General features: G+C 36.7%; 1 protein-coding gene across 4 annotated transcripts in view; it reads left to right on the forward strand.

The window, feature by feature from the left end:
• Window positions 1-19,026, forward strand: part of DIDO1 (death inducer-obliterator 1) — an 88,315-nt gene that overhangs the window by 40,085 nt on the left and 29,204 nt on the right. For all 4 annotated transcript variants that reach the window (XM_054046417.1, XM_054046418.1, XM_054046420.1 and 1 more), the window contains 2 exons: window positions 1,907-2,113; window positions 2,923-3,148. In XM_054046417.1, the coding sequence (XP_053902392.1) occupies window positions 1,907-2,113; window positions 2,923-3,148 (433 nt within the window). The remainder of the gene's footprint in view (window positions 1-1,906; window positions 2,114-2,922; window positions 3,149-19,026) is intronic.

Genomic DNA, 19,026 nt, shown 5'->3' on the forward strand with positions numbered 1-19,026 from the left:
AGTTAATGCAAGAGTTTGTAACATGATAGGGTAGTGAAAAAGGCCAGTGCAATTTTGGATTGCATGTGCAGAGCTAATAGTTTCTCTCTCTTTCTTCCCCTCCTTCACTTTGTTGTGACTTTGCGTAGAATCTTACATTGTGTTGTGGTCACATTACCCGAAACATTTTGACAAAATGAGGAGAGGCAAGAAGAAGCCAACAGAAATTAATAGTATAGTGTGTCAGCTCAGGGTAGCTGCACTGGTATTTCCCCTCTGGCCCAGCAAGGGCACTCATCTCAGGCTTCCAGCTCCCTACCTGTTATCTCTCTTGAGTGGTGACCTGTGTCCACTCCCATCTGACCTCAGTGTATTTCCAGGCACACAGTCCCCTGACTATACTGCGATATCCCAGCAAAAGACTCTGCCTAAGCAGGCCTGCTTACTTTTTATCAGAGACTAATAACCAAGTAATTGCCCACAGTTATAAGGCAACACACAGTACTTCCTGTGCATACCTATTTTATTCTTAAGGTTAAAGGCACACAAAGAAAACATTAAAAACAACAAATGAACCTATGGAGATGGTAATAAGCTTACCTCAGAGATCTCCCCAACCCATATGTGGTCTCTGGCAGGAATAGTTCTTCAAAGCCCCACTCAAGGGGTTTCCTTGTGGTTTCAAATTCATCACAGCTTCAGCTCAGAACAAGCACACAGTCTTATGGGACTTTAGTAGGCCCAGTCCTTTGGGGCCCTCTGTGGACCAGGATCCTGTCTGTTTGCTGGAACAAGAAGGAGGCCCTGAGCCTGTCTAAACCGAGTCTGTTTAACAGACAAAGAAAGGATTTTTGGATAGTCACTGGAGAATCCATTTTGAATTAGTTTATGCAAAACCTATCTAGGGTATGGCTTCAAAAGGACTGATAACCAGAGGAATTATATTAGCATCTCCATCCCCCTAAAGGAGTTGCATACAATTTCATAATAACACATATACAATTGCATTTTTAATATAATGGATCCCAAAGATATTAAACCTAATTTAATAAAGTTTAATGTAATTCAGTAAAGTTTATATTATTTCCATAAGGTTTGTCCAGGATATTTCCATTTTGTCACATCACTTTTCTCATCTTTAGATATAAGAGTGCTTTGCAAGCACAGATAATTGATGTTATCCTAATTTTACAAAGGGGAAAACAGAGGAAGAAAAACTTAAATTCCTTTCCTTATACCTCACAATGATCAAATATTTGTAGGCTTTTAAGGATGTTACCTGATCTATCATATTTCTGAGGCATCTGTTCTTGGTATATGTTAACACTGAGGAGGAAGAGGATTTATTTACATGTAAAACACTATGGTGAAACTAAGAGAGAAAATTTAGAGTGAGTATTGGGAAATATCTATCCTGACAGTGGGAAGTAAGTATTAGGGTGTGGTGGAGTTTCCCTAGGGAAGTGGGAGTAGTCCTGTCACTTGGAACTTGTAAATAAGACTGGATAAAACTATAGAAAAATGTGCTGCAGAAAACAATTCTGCCTTATTGGGGAGACAGCCTGGTTAATGCAGTAGGTCTTTTCCATTTTAGATATCAATAACTCCAGGAGAAATAGGTGTTAAAGCCGGTGGTACTTTTCTGTTTAATAAATATAAATGAAATGGACCTTCTTATGGCTTATTTATATTTTAATGATTATATAAATATTTTGGTTTTGTGTTGAATTTGCAAGCATGAACTCCTTAGGCCAGCAGAGTTGGATATGGGATAGTGTCAGTAGTTCACTCTGGAATCTGATATTGATTGAAAAATCGTGTTATGCTTTTAAGACGCACTAGCTAAATGCCGTTACATAAGTCCTCATCACTGGTTATATACCGTTTTTTAGTTAAAAAATGGAACTTGCTGTGCTTCAATCTTCAGGTAATGGAAGCTCCTGGTGCATCAAAGTGCATTGGTCCTGGCTGTTCTAATGTGGCTCAGCCTGATTCTGTGTACTGCAGTAACGACTGCATTCTCAAACATGCTGCAGCCACCATGAAATTTCTCAGTGCAGGAAAAGAACCAAAGCCAAAAGAGAGGATCAAATCAAAATCTGAGAGGTCCACAATTCTCAAATCTCCACTGCAGGTAAGCTCATGTTCCCGAATAAAAAATAATTTTGCAGCAGCATTTTCCCTGAAGCACCAGTGGCTTGTTGCTGTTCGGTTTGCAGACAGAAATATATTTAGTTTTCAAGATTTAACGCTAGAGAGTCACTCTTGTTTGTTTTGCCATTTTCATGACCTAAAACTACATTAAAGAATAAGATAATTCAGTTAAATCTTACTGATTAAAAAAAGAAAACAGGAAAAGGTTGTTAAAATACAATATAGCCTCCTTTTGCATAGGTGCTATTAAATGATCTACACTTCAGTACAGCTTTTCTGAAATAATTTCCACAGTATTGAATATTTTAAAGCTAATTCATAGGTTAAAATTATTAGTATTATCCTAGATTAAAAGTTTTTAGGTTTATTTTTGAATGGGGAGACAGGCTATGCAAGGGGATTTGTGTCACATGTAAGGAAATGAAAGAGAATTTCTTAAAGGCCCCTTTCAATCCATATTGCTTAGCTCTCTGAAACCACATTAACATGGCAGGTACAGCTGGATGTGCAGATTTAAGTATATTTAATGATAAATACAACTGTGTTCAGTTTGCTGGCAGGGTCTGCTCATGAGTAGAGACTCAACACTCTCTCCTGCTAGGCTAATGCATTTCTCCTAGCTTTATAGACTTGTCAGAAACCCATTTGGTATTGTAACTATGTAATCTGAAATGCATTTGTAATTATTCACTATTTATGAGGACATATTTTCGTCACTAAATACGTGCAACATGATAACTCTTCCTGTCATTACTATTATTAGTAATTAAGGTTCTACTAATTATACAGGCAGGTACTAAGCCTTTGTCCTCCCAGAAGAAACCAACTCCTGAGAAAAAAGAGATTAACATGAAGAAAAGTATGGTGACAGCCCCTAAAACTGAAGCAAACACCCAACCAGTTGCTAAAGAGCCGGCATCAGAAAACAGCACGCCATCCTGGGCAAGCGATCATAATTACAATGCAGTAAAGCCAGAAAAGACTGCTGCCATTTCATCTTCACTGTTATTCAAATGTATGTATCGCATAGGGATATTCCTGAGTAATCATTTACATTTTATTTGAATACCCATCCATTCTTGGCTCTGTAAGATTAGGAAATTTGGTATCTTTTTCTTAGTATGACACACAAATTTTCTCTCCTTCAAAGATTCACACACACTTATATCAGGGAAATTTTATAAGGTTCATTTATAATTTTGATATCAAAGTGTACGCAACTGGTTTCTGAACGTAAACTTGCTGAGTAAGTTACCAAATGTTTTCCAAAGGCAATAACCATTTCTGTTCTCAGAGCAGGTGAGTATTGATATACACGTCTTAAAATCAAAATATTGTAAGTTACACGAGATGCCCCTGTTATCAACAATTCACTGTACTAACTTAAATTTTATTATCATACATCTAGCCTTGGCACTTGCTTCTCAAGTTTTGCATTTGCATTGCTAGTGCCAAGACCGGATTTTTCAACAGGGTTTGTTACAGACCTTTTATATTTTTGCAGACAGCTTTTAACTGTCAAGTATATCCAAGTTCTCCTTCTTAGTCCTGCCATGAATGCAGGGGACTGGACTAGATGACTTCTCGAGGTCCCTTCCAGTTCTATGAGTCTATGATTCTATGATTCCTGATGTTTTATTTACTTACTTTAAATATTTTAAGGATCATCTTTTACTTAAGTGAGGAGGTGGTCTTTATTTCCTTGTTATCTCTGTGTTATTCATATTTCACACATTATCCACACACAAGAAGACATCTAAAGGGAAGTTAGGCAGAGATTTTGCCTTACATATTATAATTTTGCAGGTACTGAATAGCATCCATAACCTCTTGTTAGCTCATATAAAGGTAAGTAAATACTGATTTGTAATGTGAAATAGATTTTGTACTTTATTACATTTTTGATTGACTCCAGTGAAATAGTGTTATAATGTAATAGGATTTTAGGTGAAATCATACAATTCACATTTCAAAACACATGATAAATAGATGTCTAGTGACTGATATTTTCTCAATTTGAAATTTAATGAATGCAAATGTTACTTTTTCTCCCAGCTTTTATTAACCACCTTTTATCAGGGTTTAATTTTTATTTTCAGAAGTAGACCTGGTTATTAAACACATGAATTATATATTAACTTGACAAATATACATTTAAAACTAGTGAATACTTTTCATTTTGAAATTCATCTCGAGACCTAGATTGTTCAGGTGAAAGAACTTTTGAACATAAAGAAAACACAAGTATTTCCCCAGAAAAATTACTTTAGTATTATACACAACTCTTTAGACTGTCTCAGGAATACTGTAGTATATTGCATTTAAATTTAAACTTCCCCCTCTATTTTACTGCACTTCTTTTAGAAATGCAGCCTTAACACATGCTATTTATAGTGTTCTGGAGATTACTTTTTTCCCCTACTTGATTTAAATTAATAGTTTTTGATACTTTATATCCCATAACCACTACAGAGTTGCATTTTAAATTATCATTGTAGGTTTCAAAAAGCAGTATTTTTTCCAGTCTAAAATTAAAGGTAAAAAGGGGCCCGTTATGAACTCTTATGTCTTGTCTACACACACAAATCTGCTTTAATGGTAATACAAATAATTAATAATAATATACTTCTATAATTGCATGTGGTACAACCCTGTTAATGTAGATGCAGCTATACTGGTATAAATTTGCTTGTATCAGTATAGCTTATTTCTGTAAGGGAAAAACACTATATTGGTATAAGGTACCTTTATTCAGATATAACTGTATCCTGACTAGGGGTTACACTGATTTAACTGTTTTGACAGAATAGCACATCCCTAACTGAAAATTAAATCAGTACAAAATGTGTGTGTAGACCAGGCCTTATTAATGAATACAAGACAATTCAGTACAAGACAACCAGATGAAGAGTTCTCTAATCAGCCAATAGGGATGGAATTTTAGATTGCTCTAATTAAGGTAAGTTCTACAAATGTCTTGGATTCTTTTTGTACCATTACTAAACTACCAAATATAATTTTTTTATGTGGAAAAGATTCTTTCATTTTTGGTTGATAACTCTGGTAGAATAATTTATGATTTAAGTGCTGCATAGTGTCTCCCAAGAAACATCAATCACAGTTTCTTTGTTTAGGGAACTTCTACAAATTGTTAAAATTTAAAAGTAAGGTAGTGTATGCTTTATTCTGTTCAGTGTACATAGTTATATATATATTTACATTGTACTGAACTGAAATGGAATGTATCCTAAGTAGGTGCTCTCTACCCTGAAGCTAAGTACCTTATCCTGCAAATCCTTATTCATGTGAAGAACCTTTAATTGCCCACGTTGTCCTACAGGAGTCAAATGAGTAAATTCAGTGACTGAGGGTTGAAGAATCAGTCTTTGTTCAGACCCTAAATTAGTCTTTCCTTCAGTCAATATGGCACATGCATAAAATGCAGCTATACTGTATGCTAAATATTGTTGCACTAGCTGGTGGATGTAAGATTTCATTACACTTTAACATGACAGTGATTTTATTGGGTGGCAGGACAGAGAGAGCCAAACCCCTTCAGTCCTCTGTTAAATGTTGACAAATAATCTGGGTAGGAGTGGGATTCAGTACACTTGTATGATAAAAACGATCTCTTCCTTTGAAATTGGTTCATATACAGAAACACTTGTAACATGGTTATTTGAAGCACGCAACACACAGTTCTAAAGATTTCTTCTCCTCCCTCCAACCCCCACTACAATGGCTGCTTCAAGATTCCCCTGGATTTTCAGATTCATACTATGTTGTGGTGAGAAATTAGGCCCTACTTGCAAGTGGCTTTTTTTTTTTTTTTAATTCACCGAAATATACAGGCTGAGTATTGTATTTATATTGTCTAACATCTTAACAGTCTGAATGGAAATCATTGGCTTTAAATTGGTTCAACTGTACTAATTAACTGGGAAGCGTCATGCACACATGATGCCACAAGAATAATAATACATTTTATTTATTTGTGAAGATGTAGGCAGTATTTAGGCTGTACAGCTATGGGGAAGTAAATATATGCATATTTTTTCTTTTTCAGAAATTAGGCCTGTTTATTTTAGTAGCTGATCCGCATTTACTCATAGCATCCAGTGCACCACACATATAGAAAATGTATTTTAAATTTAATTTTTAATTGCTACAAGGCTGCGGGTCATTGAGATTGAGGAAGGTGAAACAAGGGCTTTCAAAGATCCAGGTTCGGCATGGAGGAGAGAATCTGTAGTATTTTAATGCTTTTGCCAGAACATGTTTCTTTACTGTACCCTTAGCCTTCAGTTTATATCAGATAGTTGTTAAAGTCCTCAAGCTTCAGGGCTTGTCAAAGTAGAAGTAAAATGAAATAGCAAAATAGACAGTATAAATGTCTATCCAGTGGATTATCTTTCAAGCAGGAAAAACACAGCCCCAACAAAATGATTTCTAAAATAACCTGATAAAGTTATGGCCTTTTAAAAATCGCCTGCCATGTTTTATAACCGTGCATTTCTAAAAAGAGTTAATTTTTTAATGCATATGTTGAGGGAGGGAATTTAGTCTACTAATTTGATATTTCATTCATAAGGTTTTTATCAAAAATATGGGATCACAAAGGAGGATAATATCCATTGCTTACTTGGCTCTACAAAAGAGCTATTGTCCTTATTTTTTGTCCTGTCATGCATTGAGTTCGTAAGAATTAATAGTGGGGGCAGGGGGTGATTCTCTTAGATAAACGGAATAAGTGAATTGTCAGTGCACTTCATAAAAAAAAAAAATCTCCAGATGGAAGATGGAGCTCCGGATCATACGGCACTGATATATCTGGTTGTCATTCAACTTAACAGTGAATTGTAAATTATTTGTATATTTTTAAGTGTGATCTGCCCCTTGTTTGCTTAGTGTATTCGAAAACTTGTACAAAATAGATAATCACAGTAAAATGAAAAATGATGGATCCTGAAATAAGAAACACATCTGAAGGATGTCTGGATCCAGATTTATATTTAATAAGGAAAGTCTGCATATTATATTAAAGCTGTGGTCCTGTCAAATGTTCTAGACTACTTCTAAAGTCTACCACAAGGATTTAATACTGGTACTGAATTGATGGGTTTCTTTTTTTTTCTTTTAGTCATTTGAGCCTTTTGATATCCTCATATGTCAGGTGGGCTAGGAGTGCAATCTTATTTTTCAGTTTTGCTTGTATAATATTTAGTTGAGCAACATTCTGAAAGGTTTATAAAGCTTTACATTTTTTAGTTGAATGAGTTCATATCTACAACAACAAAAATTTCAGAGAAATATTGTCAAATGAAGATTTAAAGTAAAGAATGACTCAGAACGGATCTAAAGAATGTCAATGATGAATAGTAATTCTCTCATTATTGGTCCTGTAGTAAATAAGAGGAAGTATGTTACTTTCTGACAAATTAGCCAACTGTTACATTTTTAATTCAGTATATAAAGTCATAACTTACCCTTCCACTGGAGGGAAAAAAATTAAATTGCTTCATTGGTATTTAACATCTTTTGTAAAGGTCACTAATTACAGAAGAGATCTCCTGTGTTTCTATGTGGGAAACGGAAGACTTGAGGAGATATCAAATATTTTGATTATAACAGTGTGGGTGGTGGCTGGGCCACTTGCTGATGCCAAAGTTCATTTAGTAGCATGTCGACATGCACGTATCTAAATACTTCAATGCAGGTTCTTTGATTGTAGAAGAATATTTGAAAGAGAAAATGAATTTTTGCCATTTTTACTTAAGTGGAAATCGGCTGCAAATCTTTCGTCATTTTCAAGCTGGAAGATTAATCAGAAGGAGGAGAAAACGGAAGGTAACGGTCTGCCTGTATCCTAACTTTAAAGCTGATTATTCACTTATCAACTGTGTCACAGCACACATAACTTATATAAAATCATAACTCCATTTGGTAGTAAGAGGAGAACTTACAAGACATAGTAAATATATTTTATTAGATGAACGAGTGTGTACACTAAACCTAAACTATTTTAAATTCATATGTTGGATCTTGATATAAGTCACCGAGTTAAGTTTTCTATCACTAAGCCAATAAACTATTTATTGACTTAGTAGTTATAGCTAAGTTGCAGCTAATTTAGTATGAATTCTTAGCCATTAATTGCAATATTCTATTTAATAGTAGTATTTCTTATAAATTATTAATGAATTGGACTTTATAGCAGAAGTAGTTCATTGAAAGGGGCTCTGTCAGGCTAAAATTTGCCATACATCTCTTCTCCCATCCTACAACTGGATTAGGGGACAGACAACTTTATGGTGCCTCCTACTGGAAAGCAAGGGGGCAACATTTGTGAAACTCTGCCCTTGATTACATTAGCCTCCTTTTAACTACCTGCCTCCATTTTTCTTTGCCTCCTTTATGGCTTAGGGTAATCATTGCCTCTGTCTAGATCTGAGCCTTATCCACAGGCTGAGTAGTGCTTACTCACACAAGTTGTCATCAAAGGATTCCAGATACAAAAGGCTTTTGGGTTACTTCTGTTCCTACACAACTGTAACAAAGTGAAGAGACATTGTCAAAGGACAGGAGTGAGATGGGAGCCCAAAATCAAAAGTCTGATGTGCATGTGATAATTGTTCTTCTGCAACATTCCCTTGTATTTTTATTTATTTATTTATTTATTTTAATGTAGAAGGTAGCATGGGAGAGGAGGGAAAGGAAAATATACCATACAATGTAAAAAAGAGGAAAGGTTGGAAGAGAGGAGCACTGTACACATAATGGCAGTGGAGGGTGACAAGGTGGGATGAAAACCTGTAATACCCCTGCAGAGGGAAAAGAATAAGTCCTTATCTACACACAGACTTGTGCCATTTTAACTAAGAGCATGTCTACACATAGTTGCTCTCTGATGAAGTGGCGTCTGATGAAGTGGGCATTCACCCACGAAAGCTTATGCTCCAATACCTCTGTTAGTCTTAAAGGTGCCACAGGACCCCCTGTTGCTTTTTATAGTTGGACTAGTTCAACTTAAGATGATTTTTAAACAAATTTAGTTTAAACCAGTGCAGAAGGTTGTACGTACCTTTATTTTGGCTTATCTTAAACTGTTAGAAACAGGTTTAAAGTAAACTGAAACAAGCTACTCTTAAACCACAGTAGCAGTGTTGACAGGGATTTGCACCATGTAGTTAAGTTTGTTAGATGCTTATTTCAGTTTGAGTGGCTTAGTTTGGTTTAGCTTAATTTTGTTCTACAGGTTTAATTTAAACAAAAATAAGCCACATTCAAAGTGAAATAAGAATGTCTTTGTACGTGCACTAGTTTAGTACACTTGCATTAGTTTAACTAAACCAGTTTTAAAACATACCTTTAGTAGTTAAAGTACAAGTTTGTATGTCGCCAAGGCCTAAGAGCTAGTGGCAGAGGCATTTTGCCTAGGCAGGTAAAGAAGATCCACCCTGTCATTGTTTGTCCCCACAAGTGAATAATCGAGATTGTCCAATCCCCTGATTCAAACCTATCGCATTCCATGGGATCTGTTATTACTTGTCCACCATGAGTCCCTAGCATTGTAGAATAGTGCCTAAGAAATAGATGGCACAGTACAGGGCTATCACTGTGCAAATTGCCCATGATACATTATTGATATTAATTGAGGACTAGGGCACGTCATAAGTAAAAACTATTGAAGGTGGTGCAGAGGGGAAATCTTGCATCCAGAGTACCTGAGAGGACTCTGCTAGTACTTTGGGAAAATACATACTGGAGCCCTGCCACCTTTTGGGAGGAGGGTGCATGCATCCTACTCCCCCTTTCAAGCAGCTGTCACCCTGGGTGCTCTTGGAGGGCAGAAGGCCAGCACTCCACAATCACACTGTGTGTCTGGCTCCTGCGTGAGGAGCCACAAGAGTGAAGGAGGAGGCTTGGCACAAGTGTCGGGCACAGTCTGGCTCATAGGGTGGTTCTTTTCTACTCGTTCGTCGATACCGATGGAAATTTGATTAAAAAACTCATCACCCTATATTGCTGTTTGCATTTTTTTTACTAATATTGTTCACTTGGTTGTATAACCAATGGGAAATCCCCCTCCCTTTCCCCCTCCACCAAATAAAAGGGGTTCTTTGAGGTGGTCTCTTGTGTATTTCCACTGTTGGATTCTGTTGATTGTGTTGATCTGGGTGCAGAAGGCTTTGGAGCTGAAGATGGCCTATAATTTCCCTTGAATACACAAGTGGTTCTGAAAAAACTAGGCCTTGTCTACAGCAGATATTGTCCCCATTTCAACTAGGGAGGCCAGTTGCACAGGTCTAATCCCCTAGTGTAGACAGGGTAAACTGCTATAAGGTCATCTCAAGCAGGAAACAAGCTGTAACCACATGGTAGCTTTGTCTGTCTACACTAGAGAATTGCATTCGCATAGCTAGGTTGGCTTGCAGCATGACAAATCATCAGTGTAGACACACCCTAGCTCCAGTGTTTCCTCAGTAAAGTGAGAATGGAGACTAGTTACCTAGTCTTCCAGTACCTGGGTTGTAAAGGCCTGGCACACAGCACCAGTTTAGGCATTGACCTCTTGCGGCAGACCAGACCGCTAATATAGACATCTGACTTGAGAAAAATAGAGGGGCAAGAGGCATACCTTTTAAATCAGGATTTATTAGGATCTGACTCAATTTTGATAGTAGGAACTAGCCCAAATCCCCAGTGCACAATGGCACACACATACTAAAATTGCCTAAAAATGATACTGCAAAATAAGTAAAAGCTAACTATATACAACTGTTTTTTGAGAGAAATGACACGAAGTCTGACAAAAACAGACTTTAGGCATAGGAGCAGTTCCTCTGATCATGGAAAAGAAGGAATTGAAACGGTTGTTGGCTGCACCTTATATGGCCTTGGGCACTAAATGTTCAGTGCCCCAGGAAGGTGTTCGAGTGGCACCTTTCAGGCATGTCTCTTCTAGAAGTTTCAGAAGCTCTGAGGTGCCAGGTGCACATCCCAACTGTGAGACTATGCAGAGGCAACACTTGAAGAACTACAGTTACTGGTAAGTAACTTCTCTTTGTGGAGTGCTTTAGAACTGACCTTTAAAGCACCAGCTGAACAACATATTTCAGTTTTCAGTTGTATGTGAATGAATTGAAGGGTCTCACTTTTATTTTCTTAAAAATTTAATTTAAATATTTAAAAAAAAAAAAAACCACGCCTGAGAATTCAACTGCCCTTGCTTTGCAAAGAGATGGCTTTTTTTTTAAAAAAAAAGTATAATTTTTTTGGACTGTTATTCCCATAATTAGTCATTCCTGCAAGAGGATGTGCGCACCACAGCTGCCTGAAAGCTGGTTGGTTTACCATCAGTCAGATAAGTTGTAGATGATGCTGAGTGGCAAAGGAAAGTGGAAATGGCAAAGTCTAGGAATATTCAAAACTGAGGGAGCCTGCGTACCTATTGGTGAAACAGTTAACAATCTCTGAGTTTTACTAGACTTATTGCTGCCCTGTATTCTCAGCTAAGTGGTCGGGGATGCCTTTTCCAACTTTGACTGAGAGCGCCGTTTCCTACCAGTTTAGGCTAGACTACTGCAGCACATAATAGTAAAGTTCATTTGGAAACTTATAATGCAGCTACCTGCCTCCGAGCAAGATGGATTGGCAAAAAGATATTACACTTGTTCTCTGCACAGGATGCCAGTTAACTTTTGGGTGAAATCAAGATACTGGGTATGATCTACAAAACCCCTATGTAGGCTTGGAGGCTGGTCCACCCTGTATGACCTGCCACACCTGCACTCATCCAGAATCCTTAACCTATCTAATCTAAGGGTGAGACTAAAGGGAGTCAAAGGCACATGGCATTTCCAATGTTAGGTCCTCTCCGTAGAAATTTACTTCTGCCAGAAATACATCTGCATTCCAGTCTTGCCATGTTCAAAAAGCACAGCTCCATTCATCCTGTTCACAAACTGCTGGCTGTGGTACCCAAAAATAAGCCTGCTGGCAAGGAATTTTCACTCTTCGTTTTTTAAAGTTGCTATGTGGCAATGGCATGTAGTGATTTTACTTCCTATACTTGGGCAATGTCTAACTACAGAACCTATGCCGGCATAGCTTTGTTGGAATAACTAAGCCAACTTAAACTCCCATTGTAGTAGATGCAGCCTATGCTGACAGAGAAGGTTTTCTGTCAGTGTAGGGAATGTCACCTTCCTGAACAATGTTAGCTATGTCAATGAAAGCACTTTTCCATTGATGCAGCTCTGCTAGTCAGGGATGTGGATATTTTCATACCCCTAAACAATGTAGCTATGCTGATACAACTTTTAAGGATAGACTATGCCTGGGACATTTCTTTTGCTTTTTAACTTACTCCTGTAAAGTGATCCATATCCCTAAGTGTGGTGTGTGTCATAACTGTAGTGAATAGATAAGATCAGCAGTAGAAAGTAATACCGAGTTCTACATTCTGGGTTCTACATTCAGCAATATTACCCCATTCCAATGATTTTCCCCCAGCACTTCTCACAGTGAATAATTACTAAACTTACCTTCCACAGCCACAAAAAGTTTAGTTGTAAATATTCTTTCAAGTAATGTCTTGTACTGTACAGTTCTGGGGGAGGGGTTATTACAAATATTATGAAGACCTGCAAAAACCTTCCCATTTTCATATATATATATATATATATATATATATATATATATATATATATATATATATATATATATATGCATGATAGACTCTTCACCACTGTATCTAAGTGTGTATTATACTATGGCCATACACTTTAAAACTGTCAGTGTGAACTATAGCAAGAAATTGAATCTTTGATGGAACAATAATTCAGATAACTAAAAAGGAACAAAAACGGCAACAACTCTCTCTCCCTCCCCCCTTTTTTCTGGTAAGCTGAAGTGAATTTAATTTTGAAGTGTTAAAAGCTTGTAGTAACTAGATGGTTGCGCACAGCTTACTAAACTAAAATCATAGGGATTATTAAATGAAATACCATGAGAGGTGATAACACAGACCTACCTGACTAAACAGAAATGCAGAGATTTTTCAGAACATGTAGGTTTCTACAGCCAGACTACCATGGAAGGAAATAAAACAACAATGGAAAAAGTTGTCTGCAGTGTTGTGATAGCTGTGTTGGTCCCAGGATATTAGAGGCAGAGTGGGTGAGATAATATCTTTGATGGGACCAGGCTTTGTTGGTGAGAGAGACACAAGCTTTCAAGCTCACACACAGCTCTTTGTCAGGTCTGGGAAATGTACTCAAGAGTGTCAGATAAATATAAGGTGAAACAAACTGTACAGCTTAAATAGTTAACACATTTCAAGGGATACAGTGGGTGAGGTAAATATCTTTTATTGTACCAGCTGTGTGTCTAATATCCTGGGATCAACACGGCTACAATTACACTGCATACAACATATTTCAAGGGCCCGTTCAAGGTGAAGTAGCCAGTCCTAGGAAGAAAAGGGAGGGAGGGTGAGCTTGGGGGGGGCGGAGTTAGTGGGTGATTGTTGTCATGAATCAAATTTTTCTTCTTTTTCTTAAAATGGTTGAGTGCAGTGTCCTTTAAATAAGTATTTAAGGTAATTTTCAGTAGGTATTTTCAAGTCACTGAGCTATCTGTATAAAATTGAATTAGAAAGTAAACACAAGTTTGCTTGAGAAATCCTGTTAACTTCCAAGTTCTATAATCAAGAAGTCCCCTTAGGTAGAAAATTTTAATTGCCACAATTTAAGATGTAGACTGAATTGTTAAGTATTGTGAAACTTCTCAAGTTTATTTCCTCGTTTTCTGGTGTCTGCTGGTCTGGAGAATTAGATCTCTTGAGTCAGAAATTTTTACGACTTCAGTAGTAATGCCAGTGCTGCAGCATTTTTTTCACATTGGATGAACAATTTCAGAAGCTGAAGTTTTATATTTGACAATGTTTTTACTTTAGGATGTTTTTTTGTGTTTTTTTTGCGTTGGCACAATGCCAAGGCAGCCTACAACGAACCACCCTAATGTTAGACTAAATATGGGAAGTGAGGGATTGAGCACAGTATTAACTTTCAAGCTCTGTTTCCTTTTTTCTATTAAAGTGCTGATGAACAAGTATTTAACTCCCTTCTTGTAAATATATAGGGTAGAGAGAGATGCCTTCATTTTCACTTCCACAATAATGGAGAAGGTCACCCATAATACAGCTCAGATGAGTGTATGTGTGTAATTAATATATATATTTAAAATCTAGTTGTACTGAATGCTGTTCAGGTAATTTTTACTTTAGTGTGAAGTACTATTAAAAGAATTTGACAGCGTACTTACAATATGATAAAACACCACAGACTTCACTTAATATAACTTAAAACTGACTCCTTAATTCAGCTTGGCTCATTTTGAACCTGGTACATTTATAAAACATCATGAATATTTTTTAGCTATAGGAGTAACCAACAAATAAATACTCCTAAATTTGCATATACATCTTATGTATGCGTACTCCTAAATTTGCATAAATATTTGAGCCAAATGACAGTACTAGAAGGAAAATTAGCAGTAAGATTTTTTTCTGTTGAATGAGCTGTCTTAATTATTGCTGTGTAACTTTTTACAGTTTGATTACCTATCATTCAGTGTTAAATTCCTCCAGCAATGGGGGGGGAGGAAAAATCCTTTGCTATTATCAGATACTAAATTCTTCCCAAACAAAGCAGCTATCTCTTACATGGTAAAAATACAAAGTCATTGCAGTTTTACATCAGCTCTTGATTTTTATATCAGACTTCTAAAGTTTTCATAATGGGGAGGGAAAAACACTTCTAAGCTTCCAGAAGTTAGTGTTTGAAATATTTACTTTGAAAAAAGCAAAGCGTTTCATTTAAAAAAATCTTCCATGAAAGCTAGAAAACATTTACTACTTATTAACCTTGAGTTTGATGTATAGGTTGACAGTATTTTATGGGGAAGTGTGTGTTTAAACACCTGTCTTTGATACACAAAAGCCAAGGAAGCTCAGATTTCTCAATTAGTTCTTTAATAGTGGTTGTGGCAAGATATTTGCAGTACATACATACAATAATATCACATATTGCTGAAAATTCTAGTCAACAGAGTTTAGTATGGGGTGATTAAATATCTATGCTTTTATCTATGATTTTATTCAGTTTTGAGTCTGATCAGATATTTCATTGGAATTACTATACTACAACCACTTAGGTATCTGGACCAAAATAGGAATGTATGAGCCTCCTTTATGATGCACGTTGAGGCTTATCACATCTCACTTCATTTGTCAAGCACTATTACATAATTTAATTTAAAATGTCTGGACAAAAAGATTAACATTTTCAAAGTAGCTGCTGTGCTTAATTGTTGTGAATGTTATATCAACTAGGTCAAAAAGGCACTACTTAAGGGAAATATGGATGGTTCAGGAACGTCATTAATATCTAAAAACATTTGTGTTATCCCCATTGTTCTGTCGACATCACGTTTCTAGTGAGGCTCTATGAGGCAATATCTCCCTCAGCAAAAAAAAAAAAGATTAAAAAAAAAAATAGGTGAACCACAGAAAGGGCAAAATCTAGAAAAACAGCTAACCACGTCTGTTTTTGTAAGTAGAAGACAAAAATGTTAATGCCTCTTAAGCTTTCAGAAAAGCCAGAATGGTGGGACTGATGCACTGGGGGATTTTGTTGTTTATTTTAATTGCTTTCTTTTACAACTAGAAGATTTCTCACCGTTTTGAGCTAATTGTTGCAGTTACTTAATTTCAGTTTTGGACTGAAATTTGTAGGATTTCATTTCTGTGCAGATAGAGGCCATTTTTCTTTAAATGTAATGTCTTATTAATAAATGCTTATCTAATTTCCCATAAACCTGCCATTTTTCTGATACTGTCAGGTTTTAGATGGTTCATTTTTTTTTAAATGAAGTGTAAAAATGCGATCAACTGTGCAATACAAACTATTTTAAAAGGGAAAGATAACTCTAGTTATACTACAGAATGATGATGCTTTCCTCCAAGTTTTCCCCTTGGATCCTAGAAAAACTGCAGTTGAAGATTTTGAGTTCAACTTCCTGCTTTGAATTATGATTACTTGCATTTTTATCTTGCATATCTAGGGCATTTCTATAAAATTAATCCCTTCAGGCATAGACATTCATATTTCAGAATTGTTTCATTTGTTTTATAAAACTGGATAATTAGCATATCACACTGTTTAGCCACATCACTTGTCCCGGCCTGAAGAAGTTTATAGTCTAAGTTAGACATAAAGCAAAGCATGGTAAGCAAATGGTGCTAGAGCGGGTTGGGAGGATGATGGTGGCAAAAGTATTTGTGTATGTTTTATATTCATGAGGTCACGAGTATGTATTAAGCTACAACAGGATCAAAAGTCATATTTGAGATATAGAAGTATATGAAATCTTCCATAATTTTCTGTTGGGTAAAATGCTGACACATGTAACTGAATTTCATGTGTGTTCTGAAAATCCTTACACAAATCACTGCAACCTTGGGAGACCTGTATAAAATTGCTAAATATGAACCATTTATAATTACATACAAGAGAGTCCCGTTGGTAAATATGACTTCTTCCTCATTTTAAATATTCTACACAATACTTACAAATATAGCAAATACAAACACACATCTCTCCAGAATAGCCTTTTATTTTATTTCTGCAACTCTAATATACCAGTCAGGAAGTGCTGAGTCATTCACTGTTATCACCAGTAATATAGCAGCACTGCTCAGATTTCCCAAAAGTCTTGGCACTGAGGGGGACTCAAGGTTTCACCCAGTTTGTTTTCAAATCCCAGATGTGCTCTGCCTGACTTTGTACTAGGGTGACCAGATAGCAAGTGTGAAAAATCAGGACAGGGGGTTGGGGGTAATAGGCACCTATATAAGAGAGAGGCCCAAATATTGGGATTGTCCCTATAAAATCGGGACATCTGGTCACCCCACTTTGTACTGAGTCACAGAAATATGCTTCTGCCCCATTTTACTGAAACCAATAAGAAAAGATACGTACTCAAAATGAGTCAGAAGTCCAATAAACCGAAAAAGGAGGTCTGGAAATGTTAGTTTCTGCAGCCACATCAATACATGGCTCTTGGGTATATTTGCCTCTCCTGTTCCCAAGACTCCTGACTGTTGAATGAAGTATCTGGGCTTTCTGCCTCCAGTAATTCCGAGCCTTTTTTGGCCAAACTGAAATGGTAGGAAACCCTTCTCTGTCTAGTTTCTAGGCTGGATATATGTTTTGGTACTATGGAAGTGCTTAGGTACCACAAAGAAAGTACTATGGAAACCTCTAAAATAATCTTTACCAATGAAAGAACTAAATCTTGAGAGTTAGGAGCAAGCTTATTACATTTGGACATCAATGAAGGCTCGTCATATTAGACTGTTGGGCCCTTTTCCTCACCTCCCTGTCTATATAAGTATTAGGTATTACTATTATTTCATAGTTCCTATACATCCTAACTTTGGCTAATATTGTCCAGGTACACCAAAAAATGGGACAGCGATAGTTACAGTGAATCATTTTTAGGACAAAAAATTACTCTAGTTCACTCAATGGAGAAATTCAGTCATTTGTTCCACGTGATCACACTCAAGATGTCAAAAGGAAGTTTCATCCTGGACTGGAAATGGTTACATTTTGCCCCACAAGATTCAGGAAGGAGTCACTTGGAATGTCATTATTGACTGAGCGAGTGTAACTAATCTGGCACCTGTGGATCTTCAAGATGCTTACATTCATGTGCCAATAGCTACTTCCAACTACAATATTGTGACAACTGGTTTATTAGAACATCAGTTCCCCGAGTTCTGATGAAAGTGTTTCATAATAACAGACCATCTAAATAAGGTGTGGACTTGTCTCTAGAGATAATGGACCTTTTTCAACTAGTGTCAAACAAGTCCAAAAGTCTCTCTCTTACCCAGGAGGTTACACATCTTGGAGTCCATTTCAAAAGAGATGGAAACATATTTATCCTAAGAGTCTGAACTTTGCCGCTGCTTTCTGATTCTATTGCAGTGGGTGTGGAGGGTAAAGAACAAAACGTGTTGGGTCTCCTGATAACTTGTCTTGAGGGCATTCTATAGGAGAGGTCCAGGAAGTGTTACCAAATCCTCTATGGTAAACTTGACTTCTTCGATTAAATCTTATATTTAGAAGTCCTACTTGTTTAAAGTGTTCTGTGTCATTAGAAGGGTCCACATTAACCAGTCTAGCTACATCTAGTCTGAGAGGGGAAGCATAAAGTCACAACTTGGTCTTCCCAGCATTCCTTCAGAAGGAAGAAATAGAATGACATTTCAGGAGTTGCTCCTGAATAATCTCCCACATCCTCAGTCCTTCACATAATGGGCTATTTGATGTATCATAAAAGATCCAGGATGGTGGTGTAGCAATTAGAATTGTCATCCGTAAATGATGTTTCTGTATGTAATACCCCAATGTGGAACTGTCCTTACCTGCTTTTGCTGATTTTCCTGATCCTGCTGTGCTGAATCATTTCCTAACAGGTCCAGGAATTATAGCATGGATACCTTTGTCACCACCTTATGTCACCAAGTGGAGTTGTTGCACAGTTGAGAATTGGGGCCTTCACTTGCATAATCTTATACCTTTTCCTGACATCAAATTGCCTGTCTAATATCTTACAGCTTTGCAGTGGCAGAGGGAGAGGTTGGCGATTAGAAAAACCTCAAAGTTAAATAAAAACTTACTAATAATTTGTTAGAGATGCCAGATTATTTCACTTTCAACTGGAGCGATTAGAATGAGAGACTGTATGAAAGCTCAGTGCAGCAAATGGTGCCCAACTCAGTCCTTAAATCATGTTTGTGTAAAGGAAAAGTAATTGATT

The sequence above is a fragment of the Malaclemys terrapin genome, chromosome 12, assembly GCF_027887155.1.
Source record: "Malaclemys terrapin pileata isolate rMalTer1 chromosome 12, rMalTer1.hap1, whole genome shotgun sequence".
Lineage (NCBI taxonomy): Eukaryota > Metazoa > Chordata > Testudines > Emydidae > Malaclemys > Malaclemys terrapin.